Source organism: Drosophila subpulchrella, chromosome 2R, assembly GCF_014743375.2.
Source record: "Drosophila subpulchrella strain 33 F10 #4 breed RU33 chromosome 2R, RU_Dsub_v1.1 Primary Assembly, whole genome shotgun sequence".
Taxonomy (NCBI): Eukaryota; Metazoa; Arthropoda; class Insecta; order Diptera; family Drosophilidae; genus Drosophila; species Drosophila subpulchrella.
This window is the reverse complement of record NC_050611.1, coordinates 13,326,128-13,350,908: the sequence shown is the minus strand read 5'-3', so window position 1 is coordinate 13,350,908 and position 24,781 is coordinate 13,326,128. Positions and strand designations below refer to the sequence as shown.

Below are 24,781 nucleotides of genomic sequence, written 5' to 3'. Positions count from 1 at the left end.
GGGCAAAGCGGGTGGCTGGCGGTGGGTGGTGGGCGTCAGGTGGCCGAGAGACTTGGGCAGCAAGTGGGTGGGTGGTTATCCTCCAAACACAGCAATGTAGACTCTGAACATGGGACTTAATTAGTGGCCAAAAAAAAATATTTTAAAAATGTTTTTTTTTCAATTTTACGAAAAAAATTTACTTAAAAATTTGTAAACAGTTGATTACAAGGGGAAAACAATTTTTTTTAAATATTTTAAATGACAAAATATACCGTGCATACATTATTTATTATCAATTCAGAAAAGCATACTTTATACTTACAAGGCGTTTAAAATCAGTTTCCCCTTAATTAAAATATAGAAATATTTTTTTTTAGCATATACCAGTTTAATAAATTCTATTATATATATACTACATAAGACGAACCGTTGTCCTTTTCATAAATAGAAATAAGAACATTTTGTTCGTCCACTCATATCTTGACTTAAAAAAATTCTCCCAGTGAATGTTGATAACATTCCTGATTGACATTGCCCAATTCATAAATTTTATGTGTTTGTTCTGCATTTATTAATGTATAAATTTTATTGTTTGGCCGAGAAGGGGTACTCCTTGGTCTGCTACCAACTATCTTGGCCCACTGTGCTCCATCAATTTCCAGTGCGACAATAATATTTACATAAAAAAGGCAAATATTCGCCAGACCAATTTGTTATTCAAAGTAATAACAAGCGAATGCCCTGCAAAACATCTGCGCAGTAAAAAGGCTGTCTTAAGTTGCCACTTATTTTAATTGGTCGTGAGACTAATTGGTAACAAAACAATAGGCTTATGTAAGGGTTTAAGCATCATGTCCCTAAGTTGTCCTTGTCTTAGTTTGTTTTAGATGATATTTCTGGAGTTTAAGACTAGAACATCGATAAGAAACCGAAGCACATGCCTCGCCAAGTGCGACGGAATTAAATTTATATAAGGTGTGCGATTGGCAAATTACTGGTGGTATTTATAACATTTTAAAGATATGATAGCAAAGGATAGGCCAGCAGCGATTGTTTTTACACTCTCAAGGCAAGAACACAGATTTCTGGACAGTTAAAACAGGGGATGTTTATATGTGGGATATCAATTAGTATACTGTTCAGTCAAACGTCATCGATATCAACGGTTTATCCCGAGGAAAACTGCATTATTTACCCACACATTAGCAAAGTAAACAGCGGCAGATTGGTGGAATAAAAGGAGGACTCTACTACGAAAGCGGAAATCGTGGCGTGAAAGTCGGAAAAGCATTTTACAGCAAAAGCCTTTTAAGGCTGAAGACCAAATCGATACCACAATCGAATGTTTTGCCAGGGAGCATAAATCAAAATCATTGACAATGTCAAGGGGTCTTAACTCCGCCTGTTTTCAAAGAAACAAAACTTAATTTACGACTTGGCGGCGGGATCATATCATGTTCATATCATATCAAATTATGTCCAGATAGCTCAGACCTCTTGACCACGTTTCGTATCACAAAGTTGTCTGGGCATTCGTCTGGGTCAGCACAATATTTCCACGTTTCAGGACGGACAATTGGATTATGGAATTTATCATTGTTTTGGCATCTATTTATAAGTGATGCAAAAACATTCGACTCCAAATATAATAACTTTAATTTACTATATTACGATTACAGGAACACTATTTTAACCTTTTGGTAACCTCCAAACGTTGGGAATTCCCACTTGCCTATGAGAACTATCATTCAATCCGATACCACCAAAGTTTGTGGCATTCTTAAGGTAGCCCGATTTATCAATGCCAGTCAAAGTGATTGCGGTAAACACGTTTTATTTGCACTCTCCTATCGCAAATCACGTTTTTGAAACGCGTGGCGAAACTTTCCGCTGTTGACCAAAACAATGCCGATCAAGATAATCATCGCCGATATTGAGAATAACAATAACAAGTTTGGATATTATGGTGGCCTTGAGGTGGCTTGTGCCACGGATGGATTTCCATATCGAGAAAGCCAACCAAATTCGACCCGCCATGAAACTCTTATCTGGCAAATGCAATTAGAGACCGACTTACTTAGCTCTTGGTATTTATAGAGGCAATACCAAGAAGTATATGTTCTGGGGTGTATATCTTACGTACACCTTTCCTTCTCTGCTATCACCCGTTGCCACAGGCCCGAGACACCAAAAACGGTTCTGCCTCCCCATCTATTGACAATTCAATTAACGTTTTGAAATAATTTCCTGATAAGCGTCGCTGTTTTGGGGCTATGCAACAAGAAAAAAGAAATTAAACAGCACCCAATAATATCCCAACAACGGTTAAACTTACCAATAAAACAAGAGCCAGAGCTGGGGAAGAATGGAGGTGGTAGACCCAAGTTATCACCAATTGATCCATAAACGTGGCTCTCAACTTCTTATAAAACCATTGATGAATTGAGTCTATATACACATATGTAACCAAAGTTAATATATTGTAAACATAAACCTTAACAAGTTCAATCCCTTTCAACACTGAACTGATCTTATACATTCTTTGAATATAAGATTTAATTTCTTTCTGGGATTTTGTTAGTATAAAGTTACTAAACGATACAAATCATGGCGGAAATTGGGAAATTGTAAATATTTTGATATGATCCTATAATATCTCTTAGTGGGTACTTTAACAAAAACACTGGGAAGTGAAATCCCCATGTTATCTGTCTTTTATTGATGAACTTGAATGTTTAGAAAAAATATTATTCTTCTGGGAAAGACACCAAATATAGAGTGATAAGATTATAGAATGTTCTATGGGTAACTTATAAAAATATTTTATGTGAACTAAACTAATTATAAACTTCGAATTTCATGTCTTAAGGTAAACTCCAAACTTAATTTCGCCACAGATAGTCGAGATTTCTTGGATTTTCACCTGGATATCTATGTCTAGTCTTGATGGTAATGCGAGTCACCTATCCGAACGTCAATTGCTTACCTGGCGCCAATCAAAATCGACGCTATCAAAAGCCCCATGTTAAGCTACCATAAAAAGTGCCGCTAATTTGGCCCTTGATTGCTCATTTATTTGCTCGGCACACGTCCATTGCCATCATCGGCGATTCCGCAGTAAATATATATTAACCCCTGGACAATCCGCTTGCATTAGATATATTAAATTCGGGCCATCCATCACCTATAAAGCAGACTTCAATCCTCGCCACATCGGAGTACTTCGAGTGCACTGGGCCGGAAAAGTCAAGGTTTGAATTTATATTGCACCATAAAAGTGTGATTTACGAAGAAATTTATGTCTATAAACTAGAAACTTTTGTGAGTTCTAGATTTAATACGTGCCTTGGAGTGAGTAGACCAGTATTTTATTTGTGCAAATAAAGAAAATAAATGTACCCTTACTTAAGATCGTATACCCGTTCTCGTTGTAAATTTAAAAACCCTTTACAAAAGTGAAATTTTAAATGTGTAATAAACCATTTAGCACAATTTCAATCAGCTCCCTTTCGACCATCTTAACATCCGCCTTGATTGCTAGTGGAATTTTTCGCATATTGAGTATTGCCAAAAATAATCACACCGGGTCATAATTTGCATATTCGAACTCATGAAGAGGTTCAGACAGTGGCGGATGCCTAGGGCATGAGGAATGCCTGAGCGGTACAATAAAAAATACTCGAAGCGTTCAACGATTCAATCAGCTCAAAAGACCCAGCCTCGAGCCAACTCATGCCAAAATAATTTTGTTGTTCATTTAGAACAAATAAGCAAATACTTGCTGTAAACACTGGTGAGTTCATAAAAAAATTCGATGTAAACGGAACTTGGCGAAGACGTCGCCCAGTTTGCTTCACGCCCGAGGAATGCCAGATATTCCAGTTATTTATTTCGGCACATTAACAACCAGCCAGACATGGGGACATCCGACGTCCCGCCGACTTCTCGGCCCCCGGGCCATACTTCAAATTGATTGCCAAATAAATTAAAAGTGTTAAGGAAACAACAACCACAAATGGCTGGGAGAAAACGTGTAAGAAACGGAGAACAGTATAATTTAATTAGCGTTCGGTTGTTGGCATTTTTATAAGTATTCACTCGACATTTCCATTGTAGTTGGTCGCCTTATTGTTATTATTTTATATTATTTTTGGCAAATATTTGCCCAATCACAATTGATAACGGCAGACAATCGATGTTGGGCCGTGATTTTCAGGGAAATTCCCTTTTGATAAAATAATTGGCATAGTTTCGGAATCGGTGTCTCCCCCCTTCAATATGGGTTTGGCCTGGCTTTGGGCAAGATTGTTGCTCTCTCGATGATATAACTTGATACAACATTTGATAGTATTATCGAATATTTGCACACGCGTCAATATTCGCCCTGAAGGGCACTTCATGCCAATATTTGAGTTCCCGCTTGCGGTGTAAATGTCTAAATATGTTTATCAAAACTGTTGCATTGAATGGGCGAGTGTGATGAACTGGTCGGAGAGTCAAGGATTCTAGGTGACGAGGCTGGGATTCGTCATCTATTAAGAATTTAAAGCGGCTTGCTACTCACCATCAGGAGGTAAATAATCTTGGCATAGACCGTAAGCTGTGGTAACCTGAAAATAAAGATTTGTGCTTAGAAACAAATGAAATTCGAGGGTACTTAAATATAGAAAATATTCTGTGATAAAATAAAAAAATATTTTGACAATCTCTATGCCTAATACTATTCATCTTTTACCTTACTCTTTAAGGCATATAAATATTAATACTTGCAGTTGCCACTTGAAAAGTATCTCAAGTTATAATACGTGTGATTCACATTGAAAGATTTATGAACTGCTAACACCTTTTTCTGCAATTACCCAAAATTCCCCATATTAAATTTGGGAAGATATATCATTTTAAGATTTATCTACCACTTAAACTCGAACTTGTCTTTTTGCTGAAATTGGTTGAAAGATAAATTACAAGATTTATAAACCTACAGCTCAATTGAGGAATGCAGATCCATTAAGATTTATTTAAAACTTTTAAGCTTCATTCATTTTTTAATAATACACTGTGTAAAACCTTCCTTACTTTCCCCAACTAAAAATAAACTAAAATGTACTTCCCCAAAGTTTTGTATGCTGAGTCGACTTATAATTGAAACCACAAACCGGAACACCCACAACACACTCAATTATGACAAAACAATATTATGTAGAGCACTGCGAACACGTGAGCCTGCAGTTATATGTATAAATGCATAAATCATTTAGATTGAGCGACTTTTTGACAACGCAAATGAGCAAGGACAGTTGCAGGAGCAGCACCATAAATTCACTTGAATTTATTATGCAATTAGTTAAAGACCTGCATTGTCAGATGGCAAATGTCCCAGCTGAAACTGGAGCAAAACTGAAATGAGGCCCGATGGCTATGGCTCCAAGGGATTTTCAGCCGAGGTAAAACCTTGAGAACGATTTTCACATAAATTTCGCTGTGCAATCCCTGTCGTCTTCTCAGACTTTTATCAGCTTGAACTTGGTCTTCTACTCTTCCACTATCCGCAAGATGCCAAAGTCAGCCTTGAAAAGTTGAAACCCGTTGGCCCCACCCGTGACCCACTTGAGCATCTTGAGTTCGCACATTTTCCATTTCCATTTAATAGAACTTTACATCCAATGTGATAGTGGCCACCGAACGGTGTGTCCTGCCCTTGGGCTTTCCATAGTAACTTGTGTGGTGCAGGCGGTAGAATCCCGATGGCAAATACCCCGGAATGCTGTGGGTTTCCAGCTGAAAGTTGCGGATATTGTAGTAGGCCTGCAGGGGAGAAACTTTGACCCAGGCAATCAAACAAATTGAGATGCAGTACGCACTGGCTTAATGGGACAGCGTTCGGTTAGATTCCCGTACTTGAACACGTTCCTCAGCCAGACCTTCATCAAACTGGCTTGCAAAAGATTCCGCAGCATCTTGCAGGTGTCCATGTCGTAGCTAAAGAGAGTCTGGTCCCGATTTTGGCCATCCATCCGCTGCAGGAGGGTAAGTGTAGTCCTCAAGCCACTCCTCAAAGTGCTATTCAGGTGGATATCCAGGTTGACCTCACCTTTGGCGCTCAGCCATCCCCTCATACTGGAACAGAATTCATGGCTGCACACTGCACTCATGTTGGTAAACTTGCTACGCAGAGCTATTATATAAATTTAAAAAAATATCTCTTACTTCTGAACCACCTCGACATCCACTACTCACTGAAGGATTCACAGAAAAAGAGTATCAGCAAGAGCCATATCAACATTTCCAAGTAGTGTTTTGGAGACCTCTCAAATAACTAATTTACATTGTATTTGCCTTGATTCATATTTCAAATATTTTGGATTGTCGTTAGTCAGGCTCGAGCGGCTGACTAATGAGGGACATTCACCAACTAGTTAGATTAAAAAAACTAATAACAGCAAAAAAAAAAACATATTAAGGTCAAAGCAACCACATTATTATATTTAAACATGAGTGTCTATGTTTTTACAATATCTGTATTAAAATGTTTTTTAATGAAAAATTTAAGTTTACAAAAAATACTATTTAATAACCTTATCTAAGCTACTAATCGAAAAATACTATCTCTGTACATATTATAAAGAATACTTCAATCTAACTAACCACATAAGTCTAATCTCCAAACATTTGTCAGACACCGTTTAACACCGATTAAAGCGCCAATACTCCAGATCAGTGGAAAATCTAACTCAGCCCCCCACGATGGCCCATAAATCAATCGGCAGTCCATCAATCAATCAATCAGCGGGCCATCAATTAGTCAGTCTGTCAGTCCGTATCACACTTTGTCCCAATCGCAGAACTCTGATCTGGATCTGCATCTGAATCTGGAACTGAATCTGAGTCTGATCTTGGGGACGGGGCCTCAGGCCCGATCTGTCTGCCACATAAAGATTCAAGTTCAGTGCGACCGACTCACGAACTAACCGTAAAACAAACTGAAAGTCGCGCTGACGTTTAACTCTTTGGGTTGTTTCGCGTTGTTTGGTTGTTTGGCCGCGTTGTTTGGCTAAGCGGCGTTTAATTGGAAACACAGTTGGGTGTTGGTTTTGACCGGTCCGCTGTCTTCATCGTGGGCCATCAACTTTCAGCAGCTGCGGACAGCTGATGGACGTGGACATTTGGATTCGTTCTCAGGCCGACTCCTGCGACTACCAGATAAACCCGTTCAAAAGTCGACCAGGCTCGCCGAATCAGATGCAAATATTACGCATACGTCGTGTGGTCCGTGTGGCGTTTTTGACCACGGGGAAATGCTTGCCATTTTTCTCACTCCCCCGACTACGCTGAGAAAAAATGTACTAGTGGTGAACAATTGGCTAATGTTGTTCATCGCATTATTCTTTAAACCAACGATTTCGTGAAAATATTTTTGGATAAGATTTTTAATATTATATATTAATATTTAGACATTCAAATTCTTTTAAAGTTATTTTTAGGTACTTGAAATATTAAATCGATAAAGCCAGAGACCGTTAATAATAATAATCCATTTGATACAATTTAATGAATATATTTTTAGTATAAGTCATAATAAATAATATAACATTTTATTTTTAGAACAATACTACTTTGTTTGTGAGGTGGTATTCCAAAATAGAATTCTTAAGAAATTGTTATATATCTTTTAAAGTACTCATGCGTTTGGTTTTATTACGTTCTAGGATCAAAACATCATTAAATCTTCTTTCACGACCTTCATCATAAGACATTTAGTCTAAATTGATGTTTTATAATAATATATTAGGGGTATTTCAAATCGATAGAATCCTTTAGGTAGGAAGAACCAAAAAAACATGTTTTTCTCTCTGTACCACCTCTTCCCCTGCCCCTCCCCCTTGACTCCTCGCTTAATTGCTGAGCCGCGTGGAGCGTTTAATTGCAAATTATTCAAATGCCGACGCTGCCGCAGCTGTCATTGCTGTCATAACCAGTCGGCGCAGCTGTCCCCTTCGCCCCACTGTGCCGCCCCTGGTCACCCCCTTTCCACTCCCCGCCACCCCTGATCCCCCCTGGCCACCCCAGCACCCCAATCATCCTGGCGAGCTTGCAATTATGTCTCAAATTAACACAGCAGCCACCACAGAGCGCCCCTCAGTTCCCCAGCTGCCGCTAAAAAAAAAAATAACACCATGAAAATGTGTAAAAATATTCCCCAACTTTTCGCTGCTGTTGTTGTCAGATGAAATTAGGCGTGAAATGTAGTTTGAACCTTTGTGGAAATATATTTTAACAACATTCACAAGTGTTCGATCTTTTTTTGCCAACTGCTTATGTATATAGTTCGGTCTGTGGGGTGCTGCTCCCATATGCTTCTACCTTAATTGTTGCCAAGTCCACTCCGACTATATCAATATTTATATTTCAGAGCTGATAAAAGCCTTAGCCGATCGCTTTCCACAATCTTTAACTTTTTACTACTGACCACAGTGGGAGAACATGCCTTTATGAACTATAAGGCAAATGCAATTTCGATAAACTTTACGGCCTACCACAGTGGGAAAAACTAGGTACAGGAAATGGTAAAAAAAAGGTTTCCGATAAGGTGATCAAAAACCTATTAGTGGGAATCTTACAAGAACAAAACTCACAGCCCAATTTGTTTCCCCCAAGTTCCCTTTACTACTGCTTATAAGCCTTTGTACTTACTTGTCCCTAAAACACAGTTAGCTACTTAATAGTAACACTTAAGATTTTAAGGATTATAAGTGAGTAAATTAATATATATTTTAATATGCAATTGTGATTGCGATCAATTTAAAGGGAAAGAACAGAGAAATAAGAAAAAAAGGTTTCTGATAAGGCGTTTAAAAACTCATTAGTAAAAATCTTACAAGAACAAAACTTATAAACTAATTTATCTTTTGCAATGGGTTAGCAAATTTAGGAACCCCTAACTAGTTGTAAGTCTTTTTTACTTGTAGGTACTTAGGATTGCTAAGATTCAAGATATAGTAAAAATTCCATTGTGAAAAAAAAATGGTATGAAATGAGCGACCAAAAATTCCATTGTTAAAATAAATTTAGAACCCCTTACTAGTAATAGGCCTTTTGAACTTGGTTTAAAAAAAAATGTAGACGCAAGATACACCTACTAAAAATTCCATTGTGAAAAAAGTGTCCGTAAAATAGTTGTCTGGTTGTGTAGACTTATAAATTAAAGAGTGTAAAAATGAGTTGTGTACTTGTGAAATTTCCAACATTTCATTCATTTTATCTGTAGTGTTAAATATTTATTTTTCGCGATTTATTGGTAATAGGGTTTTGAGCTTTATTCCACAGTGGGGTATTTTTGAGCAAATTGGTGGGCAACATTGCAGCTGCAGGTTGCTGCTGTGCTGATGTTGCTGCTGTGCTGTTGTTGCTGCTGCTGCTGCTGCTGCTGGTTGCCAGCGTCTCAGGTTGCATTTATATGCAAATAGCTAAAATTGTTTTCAATTTGCCACCGCCAAGCGCCTTGGCCATCGACGGCGCATTCCTTGAGCCAACTTGCAGCTAATTTTATGGCTAATTGTCTGCCCGGCCGCCTCTCAGGTTGCAGTTGCAGTTGCTGTTGGCCGCATTGATTGCTGATGAAGTTGTGATATTTGCGATAAAAAATGTATGTGATAAAAATTACTGAGCAGCCCGGCAAACGCAGGCAGGAATTTCTTAATTGTCAGAACGGCCTGCTGGTGGCTGAATTAATTGTGGAAAACTCCACGCAGAAGGACACCGGGCAGCAAAAATAAAAGCCAGCGACACTATTAACGGGAGCAACATTTAAGAGGCGCGACATTTGCGGCAAATGTCAAAAGCGCTGAAAGCTTTTAATTAACTTTATGTCGGGGTGCGGTTTTCCAGTGAAAGATAATCGCGAACTGGTTTGGCCCAGAATCAAAATAGAGGGCAAAGGAAGTACAGGTTGTAAGTTATTTGTTTGCTTTTAACCTGATTTTTGGATTGGTTAGTTCCAAAAGGAAAAAGATTTGATTTCCAGTGATCTACTACATTTTAAATCATCTAGAAAAGTATAATACTTTTAAAACTTGTATTCTATAAGTTCTTTATGAAGTTTATTTGCTAGCTAAACTCCAAGTCATGATATTGTTTCTATAGCTCAAAGTTTCCAACATACCAAAAATATATTTTAATTTTAAAATTTATTACCCTTCTAGGCTTGTATAATAAAAGTGCCTTCTTTCCACCTTACTCAATCAATTCTGGGAAAATTCAGATTACCCAGAAACTTTTTACCCAACCCAGGAAAATCCACCACTTAAGTAGAATTAGTTCCAATTGAATTCTGATCCGTCCGGCCTGGTTGGCGATTCAAGGAGTTCAAAAATCTAAATACACAACCTCGGGAACTTCAGGGCCCCTATAAATAGTCGACCCTGTCATTTGCACGCAGATTTCCGGGGAAACTGCGTGCTATCTGTCGGATCTGTTGGGTCTGGCTCTAGCCCTTTCCAGCACCCACACCCCCGACAATAAACAGTGACGATCGGGCAACGATCGAATCGAATTGGAAATGCGCAGTATGATGTCCGATTTACATTGGTCGAGCATGCAATGCAAATGTGATTGCCATTTTTATGAGCCACCGACAACTTAGTATGGTAATGGCAATGGATGGAATTGGGTTTGGGATTGGGGCTGGGGATTGGGGATGGGGACTTTACTGGGGTGGCTTTAGTGCTGTTTCGGATTACAACTCTAGTTTAGTGGATTGCTCAACGAACTTGACATAATGACAACCGCAGCTAGTTCTTGATGAATTGCCCGCGCTCGGGTGTGGAACCTAACGGTGTGACTGCTGGTCAAGATTTATGCAATAGTTCGATTCAATTGAATAATATGTTGCACCTCGGATAGATTACATCAACGGGTTAATGGCTCGAGCGGTGAGAACCAGTTTGACAAGTGTTGATCTACAGCGATTTGAGAATATGGGGATGTGGGGCTAGTACTACTTGATGTTTTAAGGAGCTAAGTGGGAACTTTAGGTAACGTTGATAGAAGCCTTAAATATAAAATAATAATTGTTAACATAAACCAACTATATCTCCATTCCACACGTTATATTTCAAATATTATATTTCATAAGAAAACCTAACATACAAAAATGAAGCAAATGAATGAATCCAATATGGTTTAAGTTTAAACAGCAACAGAGTATTTTGAAGACAAAAATCCAATGAGATAGTACATTATTTTTAATCACACAAAGGACGAACAATAATAACTAATCTGTTAAGAGAGCTTATTCTAAAGTCCTTATATAACTCCAATATACACTGATTAAGAACCCAAAATCTGTACACCTTCTTCTCCTACTAAATTTTAAACTATTTCCTCTTATTCCAAACCTTAAGTAACTAATGAACTCAAACATATTTCTATTCTCATCACCCTCTCAAAAGCAAAATCACATTTTCATTGAATATCAAACCCCTAAGCATCATTAAAATCATCGTCTCTCAAATTGTCATTTAATAAAGTGAGTGCTAAGAGCCACAGAGCACAAACAACTCAAGAGATATAAAGTTCGATGACAATGAACGATAAGGGGGAATATGCCACAAGTAGGGGGAATAAAGTGGGGGAAGCAATCTCATCCTAACGTCTGATGGCACTTTACAGTTAGAGATTCGAACAGATGCAATTCAATGTCAATGCAATGTGCGGGGTGTCTCCTTCCATAGAACCTCCCCCTCGAAAGCCCCACTTGGCCCACCACTGTGGCTTTTAGCGTCTGGCAAACTTGTGGTTGGCTCTTGACTGCATATAAATATCTAATAATTATTGGCGTCTAAATGCTTTGCCTGTAATTGCATTCAACATGTGCAATTGCAATGCGAGGCGCCCTCAGTGGAAGTGCTGTTGTTATTGGTTTTGTTAAATGAAGTAATTAAATGGCAATTGAGCTTTGGCAGAACATATCATCAAGTGCTTGGAGGAAGTTGTTGAAAGGGTGGAAGTGGCTTTTAGAGGGGTTTAATTGAAAGCCAAAGGGAAATTACAGGCTTTGAAAAGTAAACAAATTAACTTAATGCCTTTATGAAAATGCTTAATACATCAACTTTAAATATATTTAATATTAATTTATATTTAAACTAAATTCTATGAAATATAAACAGAAACCGCTAGTAGTTACTTATGCAAGCCTGATAGCTTCACCTGCTCTATTATACCCCACTTTTTATGGCGCTTAACCCCTTAAAATTATATTGCCCATGCCAAGTGTCACTGATTCACACCCATTAATTATTTGGGTAGCTTAGGTCAGTAATGCGCTGTGGAATGCAAAAAAGCGAGGCAAAACATGTGACTGCCGACGATAAAAAACTTGACGCACGTTTTATTTTTAGTGGGTGTCTAGACCCAGCTGGTATTTTGGTATACAATCGATAAATATTGCCAATTGTGTGTGTTTAGATTTAGCATTATCATTGTTGAACTTCTCGCTGGCCAGTTCAGTCAGCCCTTACGAAAGCCAGTCGAGCGGCGAGAGTTGTGAAAATATTTTCCCATGGTGTGGAAATAACGCCCACAAACAAGTGCATCACTACTCACTCCTTTCACTTGGCTTTCCCATGATTCTCCACCACCGGATTCTTCTGTTCTTGGTTTCTTCTGTGGCCGCTGAACAACGGCCCACGTTCTTCATTCTTCTGGGCTGTGTGTGCACAAATTGGCAAACACGCAACTCATGATCAAGTGCAATCTTTTTGACATTAATATGACAACGGCAGTAGGAGAACACAGGCAGCTGACCAGCGAACAACCAGCGAATCGCCGCGAAAAAATCAATTATGCGCACGCGGCACAAAGGCAAAAGCCACACCGCACAAATGACAACTGGGACTTGGCATAGGACTCCGACTGGGGTCCCCACTATAACTCCAACTCCGACTCCGACTTTAACTTCGACTTCCCCCGGCTGATTGAGTATGCGACACAGGCAGCTCCAAAGTGGCGAACGCTGATGAATGTCTGTCAAATTGTTGACACGCCACGCAGACGCAGATGGAAAGATGGAGAGACATTGCTGACATTGACACAATGCACACGGAATGGGGGATCGGAATGGGGGAGTGGGGTTACGCTTTTAGGGATTCGAACTGGGGGTACTCACTAAAAACTATACATCAAAAATCAGTACACCACAAAAACAGGATTAATAACGCCAATATTTCTATTAAACCATAATTAATTGTTTTTAAAAACAGAACGTGTTTTTAAAAATCATAAAGAAAAACTTTAGAAAATATAAATTAATTTTTAAAGGTTCTGTAGAATGTTCCGTAGAATATATCTATTCAAAACATGAGTCAAATTCAAAACAAATTATAAATCTGCTATAAATATATCATAGCTTTAAATATATTTTTTACGGTTTTTAATAGCTTATTTTCTTAAAAATACTACGTTTTAGGTTCGACATATAACGACATGTTTTGATATAGTTCGAACTGTATCGACATATTCTGAGACATACTTTAACATTAAGAAATCATATTTAAATATGTCGTTTTTATTGTAATCTGCATAAAATGTAGTGTCTAATTACAAAATTACAATTGGAACAAAAAGGTATATTCATAAGTTATGTAAGTTCAATATATCCCAGAATTACCTTTTCAGTGCTGCTATCTACATATCACCATTTCCTATATCCCCCCATTAAAAACCAGCAATTTCAAGGGAAACTCCACTCAAGAGGCGACAAAGTTGCACAAAGTCTGCCCATGATGATCACGATCGTAATCAGCATCGGCTGATGATCATTTGCGGAAATATTTTATGCCATTTAATTTCAGCCCCCCTCCTCCAACATCTCCAGCCCAGACTGCCATCTAATTGAGTTGTTGGCCAGCTATATGGCTACACATATGGCCGAAGATCCGAAGAGAGTCGTACGATGGCTGGCAAATATTTATCGGCATATTAATGCAGCATATTTCAAATGCAAAGTCGACTCTCATCTGACTGACTTACTTCCTCAGTGAGCGGCTCCCAAACATGTTTATGCAATTTCCCCGCCCGGTCTTCGGTCTACGGTCTACGGTCTTCACTCTTCGGTCTTCAGTCTGCCGTCTTCAGTCTTTAGTCTCCCGTCTCCGTGGTCTATGGCTTGTCTTATCAAATGATTTTATTTATGCTATGGGCGCGCATGTGTGCGATAATTGGATTATTTACTTTCGCGGCTTAGCAGCCAGCGAGTTGTGGAGCTCGTGGAAAATTGTCGAGTTTTCGCTTTCTATTAAGTCGACCCAACGGAGACGCCCCTTACATGAGGCACTTCATTTTCGAAATACCCGAAATCGATGTGAGATAAATATTTTACAAATATTGTCAAGTTAGGTGGGGTAATTGGAAATGGACTTGGGGATCTTTTATTTAAGTTGCTTAGTTATTTATTTAGATACTTAAAACATTTTTTAATAGTGTTATTTCCGTCCCATTATTAAACTAAAAGTGGGTTTTAAGCCTAAAAATCTTATAATAATGTAAAATTTAAACAAATTTTATAGTAAGTAGTATATGTAACAGCATAAACATATATGTTTTAAAAATGATATATGGGCAAAATCAAAGATAATATAGACTACAAGATGAGTAACCACCATAGATCGGAATGTACGGCAAAATTTTTCGGGTGGATTTTCGATGTGGATTTTTATAGTCTTTGGTAAAACCTCATATTTTTCTTTACTAATTTTCCATTTTATCTTTTAATAAAGTAATATAGAAATGAGGGAAAAAATAAAGACATATTCATCTGTTAGGAAGCACAAAAAATATTTTCTTTTAGTTAAATTAGTTCAATTTCCTTTGTATAGTTCCCTCATGTTAAATTGCCCAGTGGACTGCTCAGGACGGTGGCCACCAATCAACGCTCCATCCTGCATCGAAACTCCCACTCAACTTAGGTGGGGAACAAAACTTCGGATTCCAGATCCCAGATCCCAGCTCCCATTCCGTAGTTTTAGCCAACTTTGTAGCAACACCCAGTTGGCTACCTGGCCGCAAATAGACGGCCAAGTCGGCTTTTGGCATTAATATGTATGAGTGGTGTCAGGAGGCAATGCCACAACGCGTTTATCAAACATTTGAAACATGCGTTGACTCCACCCCCTCCGCCAGCACCACCCCCTCCCCTTCGGGCTGGTTGACCCAATTAACCGGGCATTATAAAGTCGTAAAGCATATAGCCAGACGTGCGCGGGGTGGGTTGGGGAATTAGCAAATAGTCAGGCCCCCGGGCCAAAGACCGAGCCACAGATAGAGATAGCTATACATAACTGCAGATAGAGAGAGAGAGGGATAGGTACACATAAAAGAAATATGATCATGGAGGTCTAAATATCCATCCCATGCATATCTTATATTTTGTCAGTTATGCCCATTAAGATAATTAAACTTTTCGTAATATTTTATCTACAGTATTTTACCAAATAATATTTTTTATTTTATTTGCATCTTAACTATTTTAACTACAACTTGTATGTAACTATCTTTGAACCACTTTTTGTTTTTGTGCATAAAAATAGGTGACAACCACTCCCGCCACATCCCATTAAATATGCAAGCCAAAATCGAGTGAACTCATAAATCACAAATCACTTAGGCAAACTATTTTTGGTAGCTGAACAAGATGTTGTTGGGGGCTGAGAGTTGGGGAACTGCGGGGGCGCCTGCCAATGGTCATGTTTTGTGCGATAATATTGACAAATTGTGCAAACATTCGCACACAATTAATAAGCGCCGCACAGATGGAGCTCCCCCCAAAAAAAAAATGACACAAACGGCGGCAGATATTTTCCGCCCACGTGCTGGGGCGCGTGTTCGCATTTTGCAGAAAGCCAGAAAGGCAGAAAGCCAGAAAACCAAAAGCCAACTGACAAAGCCAAAAGACAAAGCCAAACGGAGCAGAAGCAAAACAAAGAGCCGGGGGACATGACAACATAATTCAGATTCAGGGAGGGCGCACTGGCGCTACCTAAAAATAAAAGAGAAATCAGGAATGTCGTCAAGTGTCAGGAGACAATGGCGCATATACAGTGGCACAAGCTCTTAACAAAATATATAATTAAATGAAATACTTTCTGCTAACTAGTCCCAATGGATTACGTCTTTAAGAACATATTTCCTTATTTCAGACAAAATGGGAATTCACGATCTTTTTGTTTTCCCTACAATTTTTCAAGGCGTTCTAAAGACCTTTTTCAGGCCATCTACGATCTTAACCGTCCGATAAATGATAAGTATTGATAAGTTACTATCCTATTTTATATAAAGATAAACTGACATTATTTGAACAAATTTTAGATAACTAATGCAATATTACGTATACAGGTATTATATTTTCCTACCTTCAGCCTTTATTAATAACTATAATCAAGTACTAAATTATAATTATAATCAAGTACTAAATTTCACTAGATATCTTCGTTATTTAGTGACTATAGATTTTAACTTTATCAAAACAGCTAGTAAATTTAAATTTCGTTTCACTTAAAGCAAGCTATTTGTTGCCAACATCTGTCAGGATAATTAATTTCCCTACGCTGTTCCCATAAATCATGTTCTGAGGGCGTCCAAATGTTATGAAAACCCCTCGCCACTGTGCCAATCTCCACTTACTCCTTATACGAGTGCATCCCATCGAGAATCAAGAGTCGCAGCACGTAAGAATCGCCCACACAGAAGCACCCTGAAGCTCGGCTTCGAATGGCCAACCGAATGAGTTTGCAACTTTTAGCCGATTGAGTGACCAAAGATACACATTTGCCCGCTCTTTATTATTTGATTGATGATTGCAGTTAGCGATGCGCCGATGCGCCTTTGATGTCTTTGGAGTAACATATCGCTTGGCCCTCGGCCAGCACTCGACTTTCGATTTCCAGCCAAACCAAAGACTAAAGTCGGCAATTTATGCCGGCATAACTCGTGTGTTTAGGCCAAGTCGCTGCGAATAAGCGGCTTAGTTGGCCAGGAAGCCGCGACGGACATACGGACATTTGTGTTGACAAATCAATTAAATGCGAAATTTAAAGGCGCACACAGTAGCGCCGAGAGGCAAAGACTGCGGCACGCAAATGTCGGGGGGAAGTCGGCGAACTACCGACTACCGGGCTAGAGAATGGGTCCGCCAATCGGGATCCAGGCCAAAACCAGGTTCCGACTCCCCAAAGAAACCTTGTCGACGCTTATCGAAAACACTGATCCGGCCATGCAAATCGTAAAGTGTGAAAACAAATTGCTAAGAGGCCCCCGGGGGAATGGTTGAGGGAACGGGATTGGGGGGAACCCAGAACCGAACCCATGGGTGAGACTCATTGCAGCCGTCCCGTCGGATAATTGCACTCGATTTGTAATTCAAGATTAAGGGCAGACAGCTCGTCCGTTTTCCGTTCCTGAACTTAATTTATGTCCAGATCTTTGGCCAGGCCATTGTTTCTCCACCGACCCCCGATGATAATCACCTAAAATGTGGGCCATGAGTTAAGTGATTATGTAAATTTTTGGTTCGCTGACCAGCTGAGTTCACCACCTGGACTCTGGGATGCGATGGCATAACCTTCAATTGGCTTTGGGCAGATTGTTGGTAATTGCGAGCCAGGAAAGGCCAGGATTGATGGCCAATTTGGGGGAGTTAGTGAAAGTCAGTTCTGGGAAATTAAACATCGGAAATATTTAAGCAGATAATCAAGGACTTTTCTGAGTTAAATCGGTTTATTTAATCATAAAAAAAACACACCGAATATTAATATTTTTAAGTAAGCACTTTATTATATCATCAAGGATTGATGGCCAACTTGAGGGAGTTAGTAAAAGCCAGTTCTGGGGAAATTAATATCAGAAATATTTAAGCAGACAATTAAGTTCTTTTTGGAGTACATTATTAAATCAGTTCTTTTAATCATTAAAAAAAACATACAGAATAATTATATTATTTAGTAAGAACTATATTATATCATCAAGGAATGATGGCCAACTTTATGGAGGTGGTGAAAGCCAGATCTACGGACTTTAATATCAGGTAAAACTAAGAGGAATGTTAAGGGTTATTCTATTTATAATATAAAGTCGGATCCTTTAAACATTGTCTAAGAAAAACACTCAGCATATTAAGTAAGACCTATATTATATCATCCACTCTTAATGCATAATCTTTCTTAAGACAACATAGGCTTGTAGTTATAAAATGGCATACTTACATCGTATTTACTTGACCTCATTTTACCCATTTATTTTGCATCTAATTTGCATTCGTATTTCGTCTACGCTTCTTTGGTAAATTCAATCCAGTCGAACATTTAGAATGCGATTTCGGTGAATCGATTTTGGGGGCCAATTTAACAATGTCCTTTGCGATTATGTGGTTATTTTGGGTGTTAGGCTTAAGAATTTTGAACACTTTGCAATTGCGATTGATTTAAGCACTTTATTAATTTGCGTCAGTTGATATATCAATTAAACAGTCTTTGATTATTGTTATTTACTGAGTGGAGTGGCGACTGCAGGGGATAATATTACTCATACGACACGTGCCACGTGAAAAGCAGCAGCTGACTGACTGAAATTGAAACCGAAACCGAAACTAAACGAGCAGGAAAACCCCCAAAAAGCGAATGGAAGTGGCAAGAAGCAGAGCACGGAAAATGGACTACGGACCACCGAATACGGAATTCGGAATACGACACACGAAATACGGAATACGGAAAACAGGCCAAAGGCAGGAAATCAAAAACGATTCCGATAAACCAGGCTGACTGTTACTTTCAGCTGGTTCCCCGCAGAGCCCAAAAACTGTTTACGATTCGCGATTTACGGCCACCTTGCTGTTAATGTTCTCTCGTTTCTCTCGCCGCCCTGCGGGCTTTTCACTTTGGCTTTTCCTCTGGCCTGACACGTTTCAGTTCGCCGTGTTGTTTGCGGGAAAAATCGTTAGGCGGCAACAACAACAGCGGGAAAGCCAGAACGGCAGCAAAATGCCAAAACTGCACGAAACAGACGATGGGAGCACTGAGAAAAAATTCTAATAAATCGGGGATATGTTTCGGATGAAGAAAATTCGGTTTTCTGTGCTTAATGGAGATTGACATTAAAAACAAGAGCTTTCTAAGTGTCCTTTTGGGGTTTTAAAAATTTAAAAATATATATATCTGAAATAATTTTAACTGAAGTAAATATTTTGGTATATTCCTATTATTGCTAGGAGCTTTAAATTTTTAGCCCCATTTGCACCTTGACAGAAGTACATCATTTCTATGCCAACTATGAGTTTTTAGAGTAATTTGAAGACCAATCTATGAATAATTTAATTTTCAATATAGTAAATGCTATTAGTGACAGGGAAAATTACATTTCAGTGCTTAAAATATAAAGGATAGTAATTTAAATAAATTTTTTAATGCCCAATAGTAAGCACTACCTAATTTTTATCTATAGGCGCCTCTAAATATTCAATTGCTAAAAGTTCGGTTGCTATAATTATTTAAAAACATTCTACAACGAAAATTTAAAAAGGGATTCCCTATTTCTAGAACATTTTTCGCTCAGTGAAGGGGGACAGCAGCAGCCACGTGAAAAATGCCGGAAACAGAAATCGATTTGCAGCAGAAAGAAGGCCCCAAAAAGGGGAAGGTTCGGGCCAGTGGTGTGTTATGCACTCTGAGGTCACGATAGCGAGGCTCTTCTGTGGGGGAATCCTTAATTTAAAGTTCTCGGCGAACGGCAAATTATGTCACACACACGCAGCGCACGAAAGTAGGCAACAATTTGGGCTCGATTACACCGCAAAACTCGCACTTTTCCGGTCGACAACAAAACGCTTAGACTCTTGGCCAAATGACGAAAAAAAATTATAGAATTTTTTGTTGAAATTTTTTACCCGATTTAATGAGCGTTTACCCGATGTCGCTGGGCGCTGCTGCCTCTGCTGCTGCAGCGCTGAAAATTCACGTAACAATTGATTTGTGTGTCAAAAATGTCACAAGTGTCAAAACTGCGTGGAAGAACAAGCAGTTTTACAGTGGAGAGCGACACTGAGAGAAATGGAGAAGGCGAGAGAATCCGAGAGGTTGAGAGCCGGTGAAAGGGAGAACTCCGGGCTGCGCCGCTGCGCAAAGAGAGTGGCTAAGAGAAAGCCAACAACACGTGCGTGTCCTGCGGATAAGAGTCCAAAATTAAGGCACTTCTTGAGCAGAGAATTAAGAGACTTGGGATTATGTTGAAATAATGCTGAGCATCAAGATCAGATGGCCATTTGTAACGCTCTTTGATATTTCGATTAACCAGAATTTGGGATAGATTCTACTAAGCATGTATCCATAAAATTACATTTTTATCATATTTAAAAATGAAAAAAATTTTAATCGATAGAAAATTGCATTGGCCTTAATATTTAATGAAAAGATAAGATAAGATAAAGAAAACTTTTAAAAAGAAATCTTGTTCTTTAAAAAAATACATTTTAAAGTTATGCTTTGAGCATTTTTTAGCAAATAAAATCTTACTTTCATGTTCTTATGATTTACTGAAAGTAGTTTCAAAACCTTTAGTACTTTCAAACCTACTTTTTAAAGGATTGCTTAGAACCTTCAGGAAGTTTAGACTCTAAAACCTACTTATTGTATAACATGACGACGAGAAGGCGGCATTAAACAGAATTTCCTCTCTTTATAAAATACTATTTTTGAGTCAGTTTGATTATAAGTTTGAAAATGTATTCAAAAACATACCCCCAAAACCATTTTGGCAAAACATTCTTAAAAGGATTTCTAAAACGCATTTCTAAACAATAAATACTTTTCATAGGTTTACTTGCATTAGGGCTCACTGTGCCCATAACTTTTCCACCTATTTATGAATCACTTGACCATCCCCCGAAAGTTTCAAGCGGAAACCCATACTTTAAGTCCTGGCAGCTAAGCCAAAAAGGGGTTCGTTTTCGTCTATTCCTTCAGATCCTGCCTAAACGGCTTAAAAGGCTCAAATGAACGCAGGCGAAAACGTTTTTCTCCCGCTGTTTGACCACAAAATGAACAACTTCAAGGGTGGCCAACAAGGTGATAGGCTCACAAACACTAAAATATCTCTTTCTTTAGAATAAATCACTATTCTTGAAGTTTTCTTTAAAACACAATATTTTTTGTTAATTTTTATTGTTATTTCTTGTTTAATTAAACTCGAGTTATGTTCGTTATTTTCGATTCGGTTTCCGATTCCGATTTCGAACCGATTCGATTCGATTCGCGACTGCGGTTTGTTATGTTTTGTTGTTGCGAACCCAACTAAATGCGATGCGAAACTGGCCAACAAAATGCGATGCCTCTGCTGCAGTCGCTGCGCTGCTGCTGCCGGCGTCGCTGTCTCCGCCTGCGTCGACGGAAGCAGAGCATTGGCTTTTCTTATTGGAACAAATACTCGGCAGACTTTGAGACCGGCCAGTTTTTTTTAGTAGTTCCTGGGCAAGGGGGTGTGTGGGGTGTATGCTCACCACTTGAGGCTAATAAGAAGAAGAGGAAGAATCAGGGAAAGAGGAAGAAAACCAACAGCAACAACCACAGAAGCAACAACAACAACAACCGCAATGAGAGCGAGTGGATTGCAACAGGAGCTTTGGGCAGCGACGTCGACTGCGCTGCCGCGGCCACCGTTTCGCCATAAAAAAGAGAAAACTTTTCGCTCTTTTAAGTTTGCGGAAGACTAACGGTCTATGCCGCAAAATTGCATGCGATTTTATGGTCTCGCACAGATACTCTTTGGTTGCAAAAATGAGAGGAGAAACCTTTGTTAGAGGGTGGATTTTCAACTGACCAGTAAACATTTTTTTTGCTTGTTTCAAAGTTCTGGAGTGACCATTTCCTGGGTTGACAAGAGCTTTTGAAAGCTTTAAGGAGTCCTCAAAAATTTCTAGAAATATTAGTTGTTTAATTGGGATTTTAATGAAGTATTAAGTATTTAAAGGCTATCTCAAAACTTAAAGGCGATATCCAAATAAATAAAATATTTAATTATGAATTTAAAAAAGTATAAGGTATTTTAAAGCTGTTTCAAAACTTAAAGGCGTTACCCAAATAAATAAAATATTTGTAAAATATTTTTATAAGCTTTTCAATATATTTGGAAATGCTGGAATTGCTTTTAAATTGTAATCTCACATAAAACAACTCACCGTAACTAACCTTAATATCCCTATATATTTTCAATATCTAGAAGAACTGGTTTGATTATAACTGTATATTTGAAGATCTGGAAGAAGTAGAATAGATTTAAATATATTTCAATATATTTGGAAATGCTGGAATTGCTTTTAAATTGTAATCTCACATAAAACAACTCACCGTAACTAACCTTAATATCCCTATATATTTTCAATATCTAGAACAACAGGTTTGAATTATAATTATACATTTAAAGACCTGTAATAAGTAAAATAGATTTAAATTTTTAAATTCAGTTTGAACCTGATAAAATAAAAATGGTCACCCCAATTGCTTCTCTAGGGGGTTGATTAAGCCTTCAGTTGCCCAGTGAAAATATTCCCACTCTCGCATGCGATAATTGCCTCACAAAGACACTGGAAACCCCATTAAAGAAACAACAACAGGTTTGAGTTGCCAACGCAATGAATGTTGCATGAACCGAGCAAGATGTTGCAAAGTGGCAATGAGTCAACCGTTGGCATTGGACGCGTTTTTGTTTTATATTTTGGGCCAGGATCTGCTGGAGGGAGTAGAGATCATCATTACCCACATGCGGCTGATTACTCACGCGATGTGCAGCTCACGCAATATCATCGGGATTGGGATTATAGACACCTCTTATATGATCCGGGGTCGGTAATCGGTTAGCAGAGTGTTTTGTGCATATTGTGATATATTGACAGCATTAAGGCTGCGATAGTCGCGCTTCATTAATCATAGATCCTTACGGGCTGGGACCTATTAATTTGAACGCCACGGAACAAAACAGCTTCTCTTTGGGCCATCTTTAATGGTGTGAACACGCCAGGAGTGAACAAATTGCAAAATAGTTTACACTGGGAAAAATGATGGACCATGATAAAAAATTCAATAATGTTATGAATTATATTTTGTAAATATTTTAATTTATGAAACACAAAATCAACAAAAAGACATATCCTAACAAAAATTGTATGTATATTTCTGCAGGGAAAGTGACAGAAAAGTGAGAAATACATAACCGGAAAATTCTTTATAGCTTAATAAAGAATTCCTTTAAAAATAAGTACCTATTATTACTGTTTTGTATAAATTGTAGAGATCAATTTTTTTCTCTTTGTGTCATCCTTAACTGTTTTCCCAGTTTAAAATAATACGAAATTGTTATATAATTAGTTCCAAAGATTATATTGAGTTCCAGAGATGAGGATCAATAATAAAAGAATATATGTAAAGGAACCGGAACAAACTGTATAGTTAATACAAAAAACCCTTTAGAAGGAAGTATTTATAATTACAGTTTTGAATATATTTTAGAGATCATTATGATAAGTTTTAGTTTTTTCGTACCACCAAAAACGGTTTAACCACTTAAAAATAATATTCTAAGCAGCGAACTACTATCCAAAATTGCATTATATTAAGTTCTAAGGGTTGATAATGAGTAAGAAGAAAATAGGATAATTTTTCGCAGTGCACAGAGTGAGGGAGAAAGCAATGGTGAACCCTGCAGAAAGGGAGAGCGATAGCCACCCGCTCTAGACAAAAGACAAAGCGATCCGAAGGACAACCCAGCAGAGGGCGAACGGCGAAAACAGCATCGTAAAAACAAAAAAAAGTTACACGCCTGCGCAGCGGGTGGCGCTCGCTTGTAATAAAAACACGCCGGCGCGGGAGCGAAAAAGAGGGATGCCGGGCGGAAGGGAAAGGGAAGATAGCCCGCTCACATATCGAAGCTTTCGATCAAATGGCCTATCAGATGGCCGGCACTTCGAGGTCCCCAGACCTCGCCGACGGTCCCTTGTGTGTTGAAAAATTCATTTTAATAAGCGCCCGTAAAATCAAGCTCGCAATATCTGAGCAATAAATAAATGACAATTATGAATTGTTCCCCGGACTAAGTCCAAAACCCTTTTCCCAGCTCCTTTCCAACCATGCATTTCCATCGGCGCCCGTCGAGCACCATGTGGAATTTAATTCTGGCGCTCACTGTGCGGCGCTGTCATCGTGCCAAGGCATTAATTTGTTGTTTATCGCACCTTGTTAAAAACCTATCTTACAAAGCGGAGAGATGAGATGGCAATCGGGATAAGATATCCAAGGAATTCCATAGATTCCATTGCCAAATAAAAGGAATAACTAAGGAAGACACACTTACTTTGTCCAGTTTTGAATAGAATATATTTAAAAGGACTAACATTAGAAAATAAAACCACTATTTATATTCGGCTAATAAATGTAGGAAATAAAATACTATTTTTAAAAAGACAATAAACGATTTCCTGAACCAAAAATATGCCTCAATCTATAATCACGAAGTTGTGACAAAGAACATTTCAATATAATTACCTTTATTGACTCCTCAAAAAAGCCATTATGCAAACATCACGAATTCCGTTATTAAATTATTTTACTGCCCCAAAATGTTTTGGTTTATTTACTGCGGAAGCTAAAAATAGATAATATTTATGGTCAAAAGGGGTTCAGACAAAACAAATCATATTTAAAAAGTCGTTTTGGTTTGGTTATATGACCATAGATAACCGTCTGCGATAATAATGGAATTTCGTTTCAAC

General features: G+C 38.4%; 2 protein-coding genes across 4 annotated transcripts in view; both read right to left on the bottom strand.

The window, feature by feature from the left end:
* The window catches only part of LOC119550298 (probable serine/threonine-protein kinase nek3), a 64,155-nt gene extending 43,861 nt beyond the window's left edge, over positions 1–20,294 (bottom strand). Inside the window, exons 1-3 of one of the 3 annotated variants that reach the window (XM_037858893.1) lie at positions 19,910–20,294; positions 18,234–18,592; positions 4,547–4,592 (exon numbers count right to left, since the gene is read on the bottom strand). In XM_037858893.1, coding sequence (XP_037714821.1) covers positions 4,547–4,592; positions 18,234–18,235 — 48 coding nt within the window. In that variant the 5' untranslated portion in view covers positions 18,236–18,592; positions 19,910–20,294. Of the gene's footprint in view, positions 1–4,546; positions 4,593–18,233; positions 19,332–19,909 lie in introns of those variants that run through there. The other 2 variants (XM_037858894.1, XM_037858892.1) reach the window with 2 other exon arrangements.
* On the bottom strand, positions 5,626–6,265 carry LOC119549468. The gene is made up of 3 exons (XM_037857570.1): positions 6,220–6,265; positions 5,844–6,157; positions 5,626–5,787 (listed from the first exon to the last, which is right to left on the bottom strand). Exons 1-3 carry the CDS (start codon positions 6,263–6,265, stop codon positions 5,626–5,628), a joined length of 522 nt encoding a protein of 173 aa, XP_037713498.1.
* Positions 20,295–24,781: the final 4,487 nt, after the last annotated feature.

Bases quoted from the DNA above. Each gene is read 5' to 3' on its own strand.
- LOC119549468 (XM_037857570.1), bottom strand. From the start codon at position 6,265: ATGTTGATATGGCTCTTGCTGATACTCTTTTTCTGTGAATCCTTCA. The intron at 6,158-6,219 runs GTGAGTAGTGGA...TTTATATAATAG, and splicing joins CTTTTTCTGTGAATCCTTCA to CTCTGCGTAGCAAGTTTACC. The intron at 5,788-5,843 runs GTGCGTACTGCA...TCTCCCCTGCAG, and splicing joins AACGCTGTCCCATTAAGCCA to GCCTACTACAATATCCGCAA.